Raw genomic sequence first — 12,037 nt, forward strand, 5'->3', positions numbered from 1 at the left:
ATCATACCCAACAACCTGCTAAGAATATAATCAGGCTTGTCAGGAATAGGAACACATTGATTATATCCTTTCTAGGTTAAATAATCCTGTCATCTAAGATAATTTCATGTTGCTAATCTCAGGATTTTTATTGCTGTGTTTTACCTTTCCCAGAAAGTACTTTTATGCAAATTAGGATTAGATTCAGCTGAATATTTTCTGAAAATTAGACAAATTAACAGTAGTGGTTTTACCCATTGACTTATTTTTCTCTTAAATAAAATAGGTAGAATTGAAGGAAGAATGAATATTTCTATAGTCTTAACTTTCTAGTTGGGATCTTTTGGAATTGTTAAAAGTAGCTGAACTGAAGTTATTTTTTCCAGGGTTCAAAAATAATTTATCAAAAAAGAAGCTAAGAAATTAAGACTTTGTAATTAGACATTTTCCAGGTCATATTATACAAAGCTATTGAACAACTTATGAAGTAGCCTTTCAAATAACATATCTGGATAATATTCTGTCTTCTCTCCATATCCAGATGCCCTGACTCTTAAAATACACAATATAAAGAATGACATGTTTCTTAAACATTGCTTAAGAAAATCTGGTTTCTCTACTTTGAGACCTGGCTATATTGCCACTTTATAGAAGTAGATCAAAAATGTCTTTCAAACATTTTGAGTTATATACAGTGGTGTTATTTGATGCTTACATTAACCTATATATATTTATTAATCTTAGTCTTCTAGATTTTCCATTTTAAAAGTGATATTGAATGACCGAACTACAGCTTCATGCAACATTGTGGATGAATCTCACAAATATAATAATGAGTGAAAGAAGCCAGACGCAAAAGAGTACATTGTATGATTCCATTCATATAAAGTTCAAAAAGTAAAACCAGTTTGGAAGTCAGGGTAGTGGTTACCATTGGGAGGCTGGGTAGTGACTGAAAGAGAGCACAAGATGGGGCTTCTGGTATGTGGATAATGTTCTGTTTCTTGCTCTGGGTGCTGGTTACACAGGTGTGTTGATTTTGTGAAAAAATGTCAAACTGTACACTTATGATTTATATACTTTTTTGTATCTACATTATACTTCACAAAAATTTTTTAAATAATATTGAGTGTGAACTGGCTTGATTTCAATCTTTGCTAAGATTTTTTTTATTTTTCTTCAAAGGTGCCAATGTTAACAGGGCTACAGCCAATAATGATCATACAGTAGTGTCGCTGGCATGTGCAGGAGGCCACCTGGCAGTTGTTGAGCTACTCTTGGCTCATGGGGCTGACCCTACTCATCGACTCAAGGTAGTCTACTTAAAAATAAATAAATAGGCTGTGCATAGTAGCTCATGCCTATAATCGCAGCACTTTGGAAGACTGAGGTGGGTGAATCACTTGTGCCCAACATAAGGAGACCCCATCGCTAGGGGGAAAAACACACACACACACACACACACACACACACACACACACACAGATACAATATATGTTTTTATAGGAAATAATTTATATAAGTAAATAAATAATACCTATATAGTTATAAAATATGTTTGATCTATCTTAGTGCTTAATATTTAATACAAATGAATTTTGATTTTATATGAGCTGCTAAGAAACTACAAAGAATTAATTGTCATGGCAATTCTTTCTCAGGATGGTTCAACAATGCTCATTGAAGCTGCAAAGGGTGGCCATACTAACGTAGTTTCTTATCTGTTGGATTATCCAAATAATGTTCTGTCAGTTCCCACCACAGATGTGTCTCAGCTCACCCCACCTTCTCAAGATCAGTCTCAGGTAAAGTAAAATGGAGCTTATTTGTTAATATAAATATTCTTCAAAGTGATTAGAAGTTTTTGTTTAAAATCTGTTTTAAGCAAAATGGGCTGGTTTTTATTTTCTGTTATATATTGTGAAAATCATGATTCTAAATTGTTTAGGATTTGTTTTCTTTAAAGGTACACTGAAATTTTTTATTGCCTTATTTATTGAAAATAGTGGTTTTTAAAAACCACTTAATATTAAATATAAACATGACTATTCCAAGTTGTTATTACAACTAGGTTTTTCAGGTTTTTTGCTTGTTTTTTAACAAGAGAATCAAGAGAAAGCTTTTTCTTTTTTGACACAGAGTCTTGGTTTGTCACCCAGGCTGGAGTGCAGTGGCGCGATCTTAGCTCACTGCAACCTCTGCCTCCCAGGTTTAAGTAATTCTCCTGCCTTGGCCTACCGGGTAGCTGGGACTACAGGCGCGCGCCACCATGCCCAGCTAATTTTGGTATTTTAGTGGAGGCAGGGTTTCACCATGTTTCCCATGGTGGTCTCAAACTCCTGAACTCAGGCAGTCTGCCCACCTCAGCCTCCGGAAGTACTGGAATTACAGGCGTGAGCAACCATGCCTAGCCAAGAAATCATTTTCTTAATACCTCCCAAGGTAGTATTAATTATCCTAGAGATAGTGACTTTTGTCAACCATGAAAGTATAGGTAACATAAGCACTAAAAATTCATTAAAGTAACTTTTAAACCTATCTTAAATTATGGAGAAAATATAGAGATTTTACTAAGAATATTAAGTTGGTGAAGTCCTAAATTCTTTTCTACGAAGTCATCCTGAGAACTGCTAGCATACCCCAATTGAAGAAATATATTAGATTTTTGTTTTCTTTTGATCCATGTAGAATTTGAACAAGGGTAAACTGGCTACTGGATAGTGAATATGTGAATTGTACCTCTAGCTATAATTGGAACCAGCAAGCCGTTCTATTCGGCAAGGAAGTTATATTATTTCTGTTTAGCTTAAAATCGTTGACTACTTGTAGATTGCCTGACTGTCTGATCAGTAGTCTCAAAAATTATTGCTGGGTAAAAGCTTTTTTTAAAAAAAGCTTTAGGAAACAAAAGTGCATTTGGTACCCTAAAACAGGATATCTGTTTCATTTATGAGCCTTTGTCCTATTCTTTGATCTGAGATGATTTTTTTCTGAGTTGACTTTTTAGGTTCCACGTGTACCAATGCATACGCTTGCCATGGTTGTACCTCCCCAGGAACCTGACAGAACTTCACAGGAGAACTCTCCTGCCCTTTTAGGAGTCCAAAAAGGTTAGTTATTGAATTATTTTTCTTAAAATGGGTATTTTTTCACCTAATTGATAAATCTAGAAATGTACTTTAATGGTACAGGGTTACTGTGTACCCATGGTTAATTGAGTTAGATAATTCTGACAAATGCAAATAGTCTTACTATCTAAAGCCAAAAAGACGTTAAGTGTTAGGAAAAATGACTTTTTATTATTTTCCTGTTAACATACTGATAGATGTAGCTTTCATCTCACATAGATGAAAATACTTAACAAGCCAAGTTCTTGATTATATTAAAGTAACCAAGTTTATCAGACATTCATTTTTCATTTGACAATTCTTTAGCTATCCATTAGTATATGAAGAATGAAAATGTATATTTGCTATCTAGTTAAGTCTTTATAGCATTGATTCAGATAATGAGTGAGAAGTTTAAGAATTGCATTCAGTTTCATTCATGCAATGCTGAATATAGATTATTGTCTGTCACTATGTGAACCTAGACAAATAACCATCAAAATAAAATATATATAAGTAATATCCAAATGACTATTAAGAAGGAGAGTATTCTACTTAAAAAACTCAAGTTTATGAGTTCTGATATTTTTCTCCTATCTTTACATTTGTAAGTGAAAAGTACCTTCATGGATAAATGTACCTTCACTTGATAATTATGTATAGTTGTAATATCTGAGTTATCTGAAATAAAGAAAATAGTTAATATGTAGGATGTTTAAAACTATATAAAAACAAACTTACGAACATAGTTCATTTAGAATATGATCAAGTCATAGATACTGAAATAACAACGAGGTATGTAAGTGTATATTAATACCTATAACACTGTGATTTATGAAAAGTTGGTTTGGGTTGACTATTACAGCAGCAAGCAGAAGCTTCTTTCAAATTATACCAATTTTAGTAATTGAAAGTATCAGGGGCCTTCGCCAAGGCTAAGCTATTAATTTCAGAGATGAAATATCTGTAGTTTCTCTGACATAAGCTAATTCTAGCAGTTTTTCATGGAACACTTAGTTATTCAAAAATTTCCTGTTTTTAATGTTAATAATTAAAAATCAAACATGCATTCATAAATATCATAATCAGCGGATATTTAACCTTCAGTCAAATATTTAAAGCTAAATGCCTCTGTTTTTGTTGTTGTTGTTTTTTGGTTTTGGTTTTGGTGTTTTGTTTTTATTTGGCTACACCCTGTAGAGGACTGTAGTAACTTTGGCTTTGGAAATACTAAATAAGAACTACTGACCGGGCACAGTGGCTCACGCCTGTAATCCCAGCACTTTGGGAGGCTGAGGTGGGTGGATCACCTGAGATTAGGAGTTCGACACCAGCCTGACCAACATGGTGAAACCCTGTCTCTACTAGAAATACAAAAAATTAGCTGGGCGTGGTGGTGGTGGGTGCCTGTAATCCCAGCTACTTGGGAGGTTGAAGCAGGAGAATGGCTTGAACCCAGGAGGCAGAGGTTGCAGTGAGCCAAGGTGATGCCATTGTACTCCAGCCTGGGCAACAAGGGTAAAACTCCTGTCTCAAAAAAAAAAAAAATTAAATTAAATAAGAAAAGAAAAGAATTATTTAGAAAATATAGGCCACATGTGATGGCTCACGCCTATAATCTCAGCACTTTGGGAGGCTAAAGCAAGTGAATCACTTGAGGACAGGAGTTTGAGACCAGGCTGGCCAATATGGCAAAACCCTGTCTCTACTAAAAATACAAAAATTAGCCAGGTGTGGTGGTGCATGCTTATAATTCCAGCTACTGGGGAGGCTGAGGCATGAGAATCACTTGAACCCAGGAGGCAGAGGTTGCAGTCAGCCAGAGTGACAGTTAGACTCTGTCTCAGAAAAAAAAAAAAAAATTAGGGCCAGGCACAGTGGCTTTTACACCTATAATCCCAGCACTTTAGCAGGCCCAGGCAGGCAGATTACTTGAGCCCAGGAGTTTGAGACCAGCCTGGACAACTTGTCGAAACCCTATCTCTACAAAAAAGTACAGAAATTAACCAGACATGGTGGCACATGCCTATAGTCCCTGCTGCTAGGGTGACTCTAGTGAGAAGATCACTTGAGCTTGGGAGGCCAAGGCTGCAGTGAGTCATGAGTGTGCCACTGTACCCCAGTGTGGGCCACAGAGCGAGACCCAGTCTCCAAAAAAAAAAAAAAAGGAAAAAGAAAAAAATTAGGCCATGCACGGTGGCTCATACCTGTAATCCCAGTGCTTTGGGAGGCTGAGGCAGAATGATCAACCAGCTTGCCCAGCATAGAGATAACCTGTCTCTATAAACAAAAAATTTAGAAATTAGCTAGGCATGGTTACCTGTGCCTGTAGTCCCAGCTACTCTGGAAGCTGAGGCAGAAAGATCACTTGCACCCAGGAAGTCTAGGCAGCAGACATTGAGCTATGATTGTACCACTGCACTCCAGCATGGATGATAGTCTCAATAAATAAATAAATAAATAATGTAGATCCACAAAACAGTCGAGAAATAAGCTGGACAGAATGTATGCCAAGAGGAAATAAAGTTAAAAAATTTTAAATTTAGATTTAATATGTAAGTAATCTGAGATGTTTAGTTAGTGATTTTTAAAATTTTTACTCTAGTGAGTAACCATATTTTTGCTTACTGAAATATCTTGGACTATTTAGTTATTTTCTGCATTTTGTTGTTTTATTACTTACTAAATAGTGTAAACATGAACTGCCTTTCTAAGGAATCTTTCATTTTACTAAATTACTAGGGTTATCCCTAATTAACACTGTGTTTAGACACTTGGGGACTTGCTATTGCTAGCAATCAAATGGCATTGCCAATCTGACACTTGTTTATGCAGGATCAAACTGTGATAATGCATTGTGTTAATGTCATGTTAGTATAAACCACACATATGATAGAATATTATGTTACTGTGAATTAGGAAAAATCATTTATGGAAAAGCGCACACTGAAGTTCCTACCAAGATAGGAAAACCTATCTTATACAATTAAAGACAAAATTTTTTTTTATACTTAAAGCTGCTTTTTCTTCTTAAAGCTTCTCTTTTATGTCTCTGAAAAAGCTCCCTTGAGTGATGAAATTGCTGTTTGACCCTTTTGTTTTTGTTTCCTCTAAGTCCATATATTACTACTGTGTAGTGTATGTGATTAGGGATGGACAAAGAGTTATTCTCTAGGTCTCTCTTCTTTTCCTCTTCCATCTTCCAGCAATCATCTTTTCAAGTTCTTGTAACATTTTACTGCTGTCTGTTTTCAATAAATCTTTTTATTTTTCATATCCTCATCCTTTAAAAAATGTATTTATACCCATAAATCTTACCCAGGTTTTTGATATATGTTCTACTCAGATATTCTTTTTTTCATGCCCCATATGTACTAGTTGTACAGGCTCCGTCCATCTTGATTTATAGTCTCCTGATTTAGACAACTTGATCTCATTTGTCTGTTGTTGGTTTTCAAGAAGTCAAGATTCTAGGTGGCATCTAACAGAGGCCTCAGAATCATGTCTGTAAACAAAATATGAAACTCAGAGTGACATGCTCAGTTTTCTGGCATTATTTAACTTTATTATCTGCAGTTACAAATATTCAGATGGGAAAGAATACATAAGTAATGTAAATCCTTTGCCTTCTTATAACTGGTTCTACAGAGGTTTTAAGAGAAGATTCATTTTGATCTGCAAGTTGTGTAACTTAGAATTAATCTGCTGCAAAGCATTTAAAATTATGTCAGGATAAACAAAACACATCTTTTGTGTATACCTCAAGCCCTCCTGAGAAGTAATTTCTTTGAACTTCTAGAGTACTTCATTGGATCTTCCTTCCAGTTCTTCTCACTTTGCTTGCTCCCCTCCCCTTGGGACCTCAAGTGTGGAGGATTGAGTTAATCATACTCAATTTCTGGTGCTTTATCACCATGACTTCTCTCTTGCTTCATTTATTCCCTTTTATTTCTTTTTCCATTTCCTTGCTTCCCCTATAGGTAATCATTTTAATGTGTTTGATGTGTATATTCTTTTATTCTTAACAAATTATTATAAAATATTTATTTTATATGTATATATACTTCTTCTCTTAAATCTCATGAACTAACTACTCCTAGCTTCAGACTTTTCTTCTGCAGCTTCTTCACCTCTCTCAGCCTTCACAGAATTGAAAAGAGTAAGGGCCTTGCTCTAGGTTAGGCTTTGCCTTAAGAGAATGCTGTGACTGGTTTGATCTTCTCTCCAGACCACTAAACTTTCTCCATATCAGCAATTAGGCTGTTTGACTTTCATCATTTGTGTGTTCACTGGAATACCACTTTTAATTTCCTTAAAGAAATTTTGTTTTGCATTCACAACTTGACTAAATTTTGGCACAAGAGGCCTAGCTTTTGGTCTATCTTGGCTTTCAACATGCCTTCCTCACTAAGCTTAATCATTTCTAGCTTTTGATTTAAAGTGAGAGATGTGTGACTACCTTTCAATTGAACACTTACAGGCCACTGTGTTGATGGCGGGGGGGCGAGGTTGTTTATTTTCTATGTTTGTTTTTTTCTTTTTGTTTTGTATGTGTGTGTGTGTGTGTATATATATATGTGTGTGTATATATATACACACACAAATATATATATACATATATATGTGAGACCCTATCTCAAAAAAAACATACATACACACACATACATATATATACACACATACATATATGTACATATACACACACATACATACATATATGTGTATGTGTGTATATATATTATGTGTGTGTGTGTATGTATGTTTTTTTTTTTTGAGATAGGGTCTCACTTTATCACCCAGGCTGGAGTACAGTGGTGTGATCTCAGCTCATTCCTTCAACCTTAGCCCCACCCAACCTCCGAGGTTCAAGCAATCCTCCTGCCTCAGTCTTGCAAGTAGTTGGGACTGCAGGTGCCCTGCCACTCCATTTGGCTAATTTTTTGTATTTTTGTTAGAGACAGGGTTTTGACATGTTGCCCAGGCTGGTCTCAAAGTCCTGAGCTCAAGTGATCTGCCCACTTCAGCCTCCCAAAGTGCTAGGATTACAGATGTGAATCACTGCACTCAGCCATTACTTTGTATTTTTAATTTACATAAATAGTATGCTGGTATAGATCCCGTTTTTTTTTTAAACAAACCAAAAACTTTATTTACAAAAGTAAATTTTAACTTTTATATATCACATAATGTTAATGATGACAGCAACAGATTTAAAATACACTGAGGTTTGTGCAGCTCATTTCCCCCTACTTATACCATAAAACTTTATAAACATTGCTTTAGCTTTGATGTTTGGTCGCGTTTTTTGTGCAGAAGTCATGTATCAGGGTAGGTTCACCACCAGACACGGTCACATCACTATTGGCTGTGGATTTCCAAGAAGCAAAGGAGCTAATCTCAGCAAATTGTTTTTTACCTTTGTTTACTCAACACTGTTTTTAAGATTTATCCACATGTCTATCTCTAGATTGTTTATACCTATAGCATAGTGCTTTACCCTGTGTATCTTCCATGTTTTATGTGTCCTTTCTCCCAGTGATGAATATCCAGATTGCCTCTATTTTCTCACCTCTACTAACAATGCTTTGATGAAAATCTTTGTAAAGTCCCTGTATAAGAATTTATTTGGAACATCATCTCCCCTCTTAGACTGTAAGCTCCTTAAGGGTGGTTTATGTTGCTCATCTTTATATGGTCCACCATGCTTTGCTGTATAGATGTTCAAGTACTTATTGAATAAATTAATGAGTGCTAGGCTAAGAATATAGATTATTTTGAAGGCAGAAGAAAATTCTTAAGAATTTTTAAGATAGACATTTAGATTAAAGAGATGTTTAAAAAGAGTAATTAAGAAGTAGCATTCCAGAATGTTGGAAAAGAGATAGGATATCTGAGTGTAAATGTAAAGTAAGAATTAAATTAGCATGCCGCTTTTATATGTTAGAGTTGTTTTTTGGAGTAGGTGACATGAAAAGTTCTCATATTTTTCTATCAAATCATTAAACTTATATAGAAAAATCGTATATACAATGAATAGTATTGAGTATTCCTCTGGAAACTTTACTGCTAATATTCTTTAGTCACTTTCCATTATATAATAATTCCTATATGGATTTACACATGCCCAAATTTGGTAATCTCTTTTAACATATAACTTCTTATAGTAAAAGGAAGAAGATTGAATTACTTTCTTAACATGTAACACAGATGCTGTTTCTTTGGACACCCTTGGTTAAGAGATTGCTGTGTTAAAGCTGTATAATGTGTCCTGTTAGTTTGGGAAATTTTTAGACAAATATTTAGACATAAAGGAAAAATGAGTCAATTCTAGGTTAATGGCTTTCATTTTTGACTATGACCACAATAAGAAACTGTTATAAAGCTCGGAGTCGTAAGGAAAATGAGCACTAAGGCAAAGGATTTCTTAGCAAAACAAATTTACTTCTGCGCAGAGGGGTGCCCCTCATATCACTAAGAGAGCAGCACATAGAACAAAGGAGAGCGCAAGTTTTTTTATTGTTGCAAATCCTGCTCTTGTGCCCTTTCCCCATTGGCTGGGGTCGGGCCGTACAATCTGAACTAGACTTGATTGTCTAGACATTTAAACTTTTTCTCAGTTAAGGTGGGCACATAAGGGAGAGAGGGGAGAGGGAAAAGGGGTTGTCTGCGGTGAGCTAGAGGGCCAGTCTTTTCTTAAATAAGGAAAGGAGCGTTAGCTGGTGCTGATAATGCTATTGGTGCTGTGGCCTGCTTGGGCATGTAGTAAAAGTGGAAAGAAGGAAAGAAAAAGAAAGGGTGGAAGGAGTACTGGGTATTAAATAATGAGGCTGGCCAGGCACGGTGGCTCACGCCTGTAATCTCAGCACTTTGGGAGGCAGAGGCAGATGGATTACCTGAGGCCAGGAGTTCGAGACCAGCCTGGCCAACATGGTGAAACCCCATCTCTACTAAAAATACAAAAATTAGCTGGGCATGGTGGCACATGCCTGTAATCCCAGCTACTCGGAAGGCTGAGGCAGGAGAATCATTTGACCCAGGAGGTGAAGGTTGCAGTGAGCCGAGATCACACCATTGCACTGCAGCCTGGGCGACAGAGCAAAACTCTGTCTCAAAAAAAAAGAAAAGAAAAGAAAAGAATTAGGCTGTTTGAAGAGAAACCTTGCTGTATCTCACAGAAACGTTTTATATTGACGCCCAGGACACATCATACATCTGTTTATCAAAACAAATTCCAGTGGATAATAAACACTCTACTACATTTGATGCACTGTGTTACTTTCAGTTTACTTTTTCAACCTGATTTTCTATTTGAGACCCAGTTAGGAATGCTGTTTAAAAATCATTCTACTAGGGTGCTGTGTAATGATGTAAGCAAGGGAATTGCAGAACAAGGTTTAAGTTTTATAGATAAAAGCAAGTAAGGAAATATGGAATCTAGTCTAGATACTTTTGTATATCATGTATTTTTTCCATTGACCATTATTTTTCTATTGTACAATTCACTAATTATTTTAGACACAAAAATGATTGATAGAATTAAGCTCGTTGCAATAAAAACTAAATATTTGGCAAATGTATGTCCACCTCATTCCCTCTCTGCCAATAAAAAAATAAAGGTCATGTTTAAGCTGTCATTAGATCATGGCATCTACTACTACAGACCTTTTCTAGTTTTGTTAATGGAGGGAAAGTGAGAGGCAAAGGAATAGGACAGAAACCAAACCAAAAAGATGAAATGGTGACTTTGCCTATATATTTTTTTTCTTTTTTGAGATGGAGTTTTGTTCTTGTTGCCCAGGCTGGAGTGCAATGGGTGCAGTCTCAGCTCACCGCAACCTCTGTCTTCCAGGTTAAGCAATTCTCCTGTCTCGGCCTCCTAAGAAGCTGAGACTGTAGTCATGCACCACCATGCCCAGCTAATTTTGTATTTTTAGTAGAGATGGGGTTTCTCCATGTTGGTCTGGCTGGTCTCGAACTCCCAACCTCAGGTGATCCACCTGCCTCTGTCTCCAAAGTGCTGGGATTACAGGTGTGAGCCACTGCACCTGGCCACCTATATTTCTGAACAGTACTTTATGATATCATTCACTGATAATAGTGAATAGATTTCTTTGTATCTGACAATGTAAGATATTTGAAGGAGATAGAACTCTTTTTATATTCTGGTATCTTATAATACTGCTTACTAACTATTGAAAATTTTGTTGCTAAAAGAATACTTGACATAATCTCTACACAAAAAGTGTAGATACTGCTTTAGCTTCTAGGAAAAATTAGGCGACATTATCTTTTTCACCAATCTGTTTTATTCTTGATGTTATAGCTTCTGTTAGTGCTTTGACGTGTATCTAGGTAATTCCACTAACTCCATGGTTACAGACACTCAGCCAATGGCTATTTTGAGATGAACCACTTTTTATGCATCATTTTTGCCATCTTCCATTTTTAATGCTACATACATTCTGGGCTTATAGTTCGTCTATTGAGTTAAATAAGTTACTCAGTAATCTTGTGTTCCATGCTTCTTGCATATTATTTGTTAACAAGATAGGGCCATTCCTATCTGTTACTGTCTTCAAAATTCTACTCTTATTTTGGATTATACTATTTATAAAGATTTTAAATCTGTGAATGTCCAGCAGGGTCATAACACAATTACTAACCAGTCTGGTTGGTGTTAAACTCTTACCTAGTTTTCCTGAATATTAAATATAAATTACTTAGTAGCTATACAAGGGCGTTTTGAAACTAATGGATATTTAAAGGACCATTCAGTCTTTGTAGAACTTCTAAATGTACTCGAATGATGTCATTGAATTTATTACATGACTAAATATTTCCTTGTTATTGTTGTGGATTTGTACATTGCTATTTGTGACCATTTGCCTTCCTTGTTGTCATTAGGCACTTTAAACAAATACTGTAAATCAAAACAGGGACTCCTATATGGT

At 35.8% G+C, this 12,037-nt stretch overlaps 1 protein-coding gene across 12 annotated transcripts in view; it reads left to right on the top strand.

Moving 5' to 3' along the window:
- ANKHD1 (ankyrin repeat and KH domain containing 1) overlaps nucleotides 1–12,037 on the top strand; it is a 138,399-nt gene that overhangs the window by 77,161 nt on the left and 49,201 nt on the right. For 10 of the 12 annotated variants that reach the window (XR_001110185.3, XM_012469354.2, XM_012469531.2 and 7 more), the window contains 3 exons: nucleotides 1,165–1,292; nucleotides 1,641–1,784; nucleotides 2,987–3,089. Coding sequence is in view for 11 of the 12 variants with exons in the window: in XM_012469354.2 (XP_012324777.2) it covers nucleotides 1,165–1,292; nucleotides 1,641–1,784; nucleotides 2,987–3,089 (375 nt within the window). In the remaining variant the exon portion in view is untranslated. The remainder of the gene's footprint in view (nucleotides 1–1,164; nucleotides 1,293–1,640; nucleotides 1,785–2,986; nucleotides 3,090–12,037) is intronic. The other 2 variants (XM_012469461.2, XM_012470156.2) reach the window with 1 other exon arrangement.

This window comes from Aotus nancymaae, unplaced genomic scaffold (assembly GCF_030222135.1).
Source record: "Aotus nancymaae isolate 86718 unplaced genomic scaffold, 86718_ANA_hifiasm-v0.15.2.pri h1tg000064l_1, whole genome shotgun sequence".
Classification (NCBI taxonomy): Eukaryota; Metazoa; Chordata; class Mammalia; order Primates; family Aotidae; genus Aotus; species Aotus nancymaae.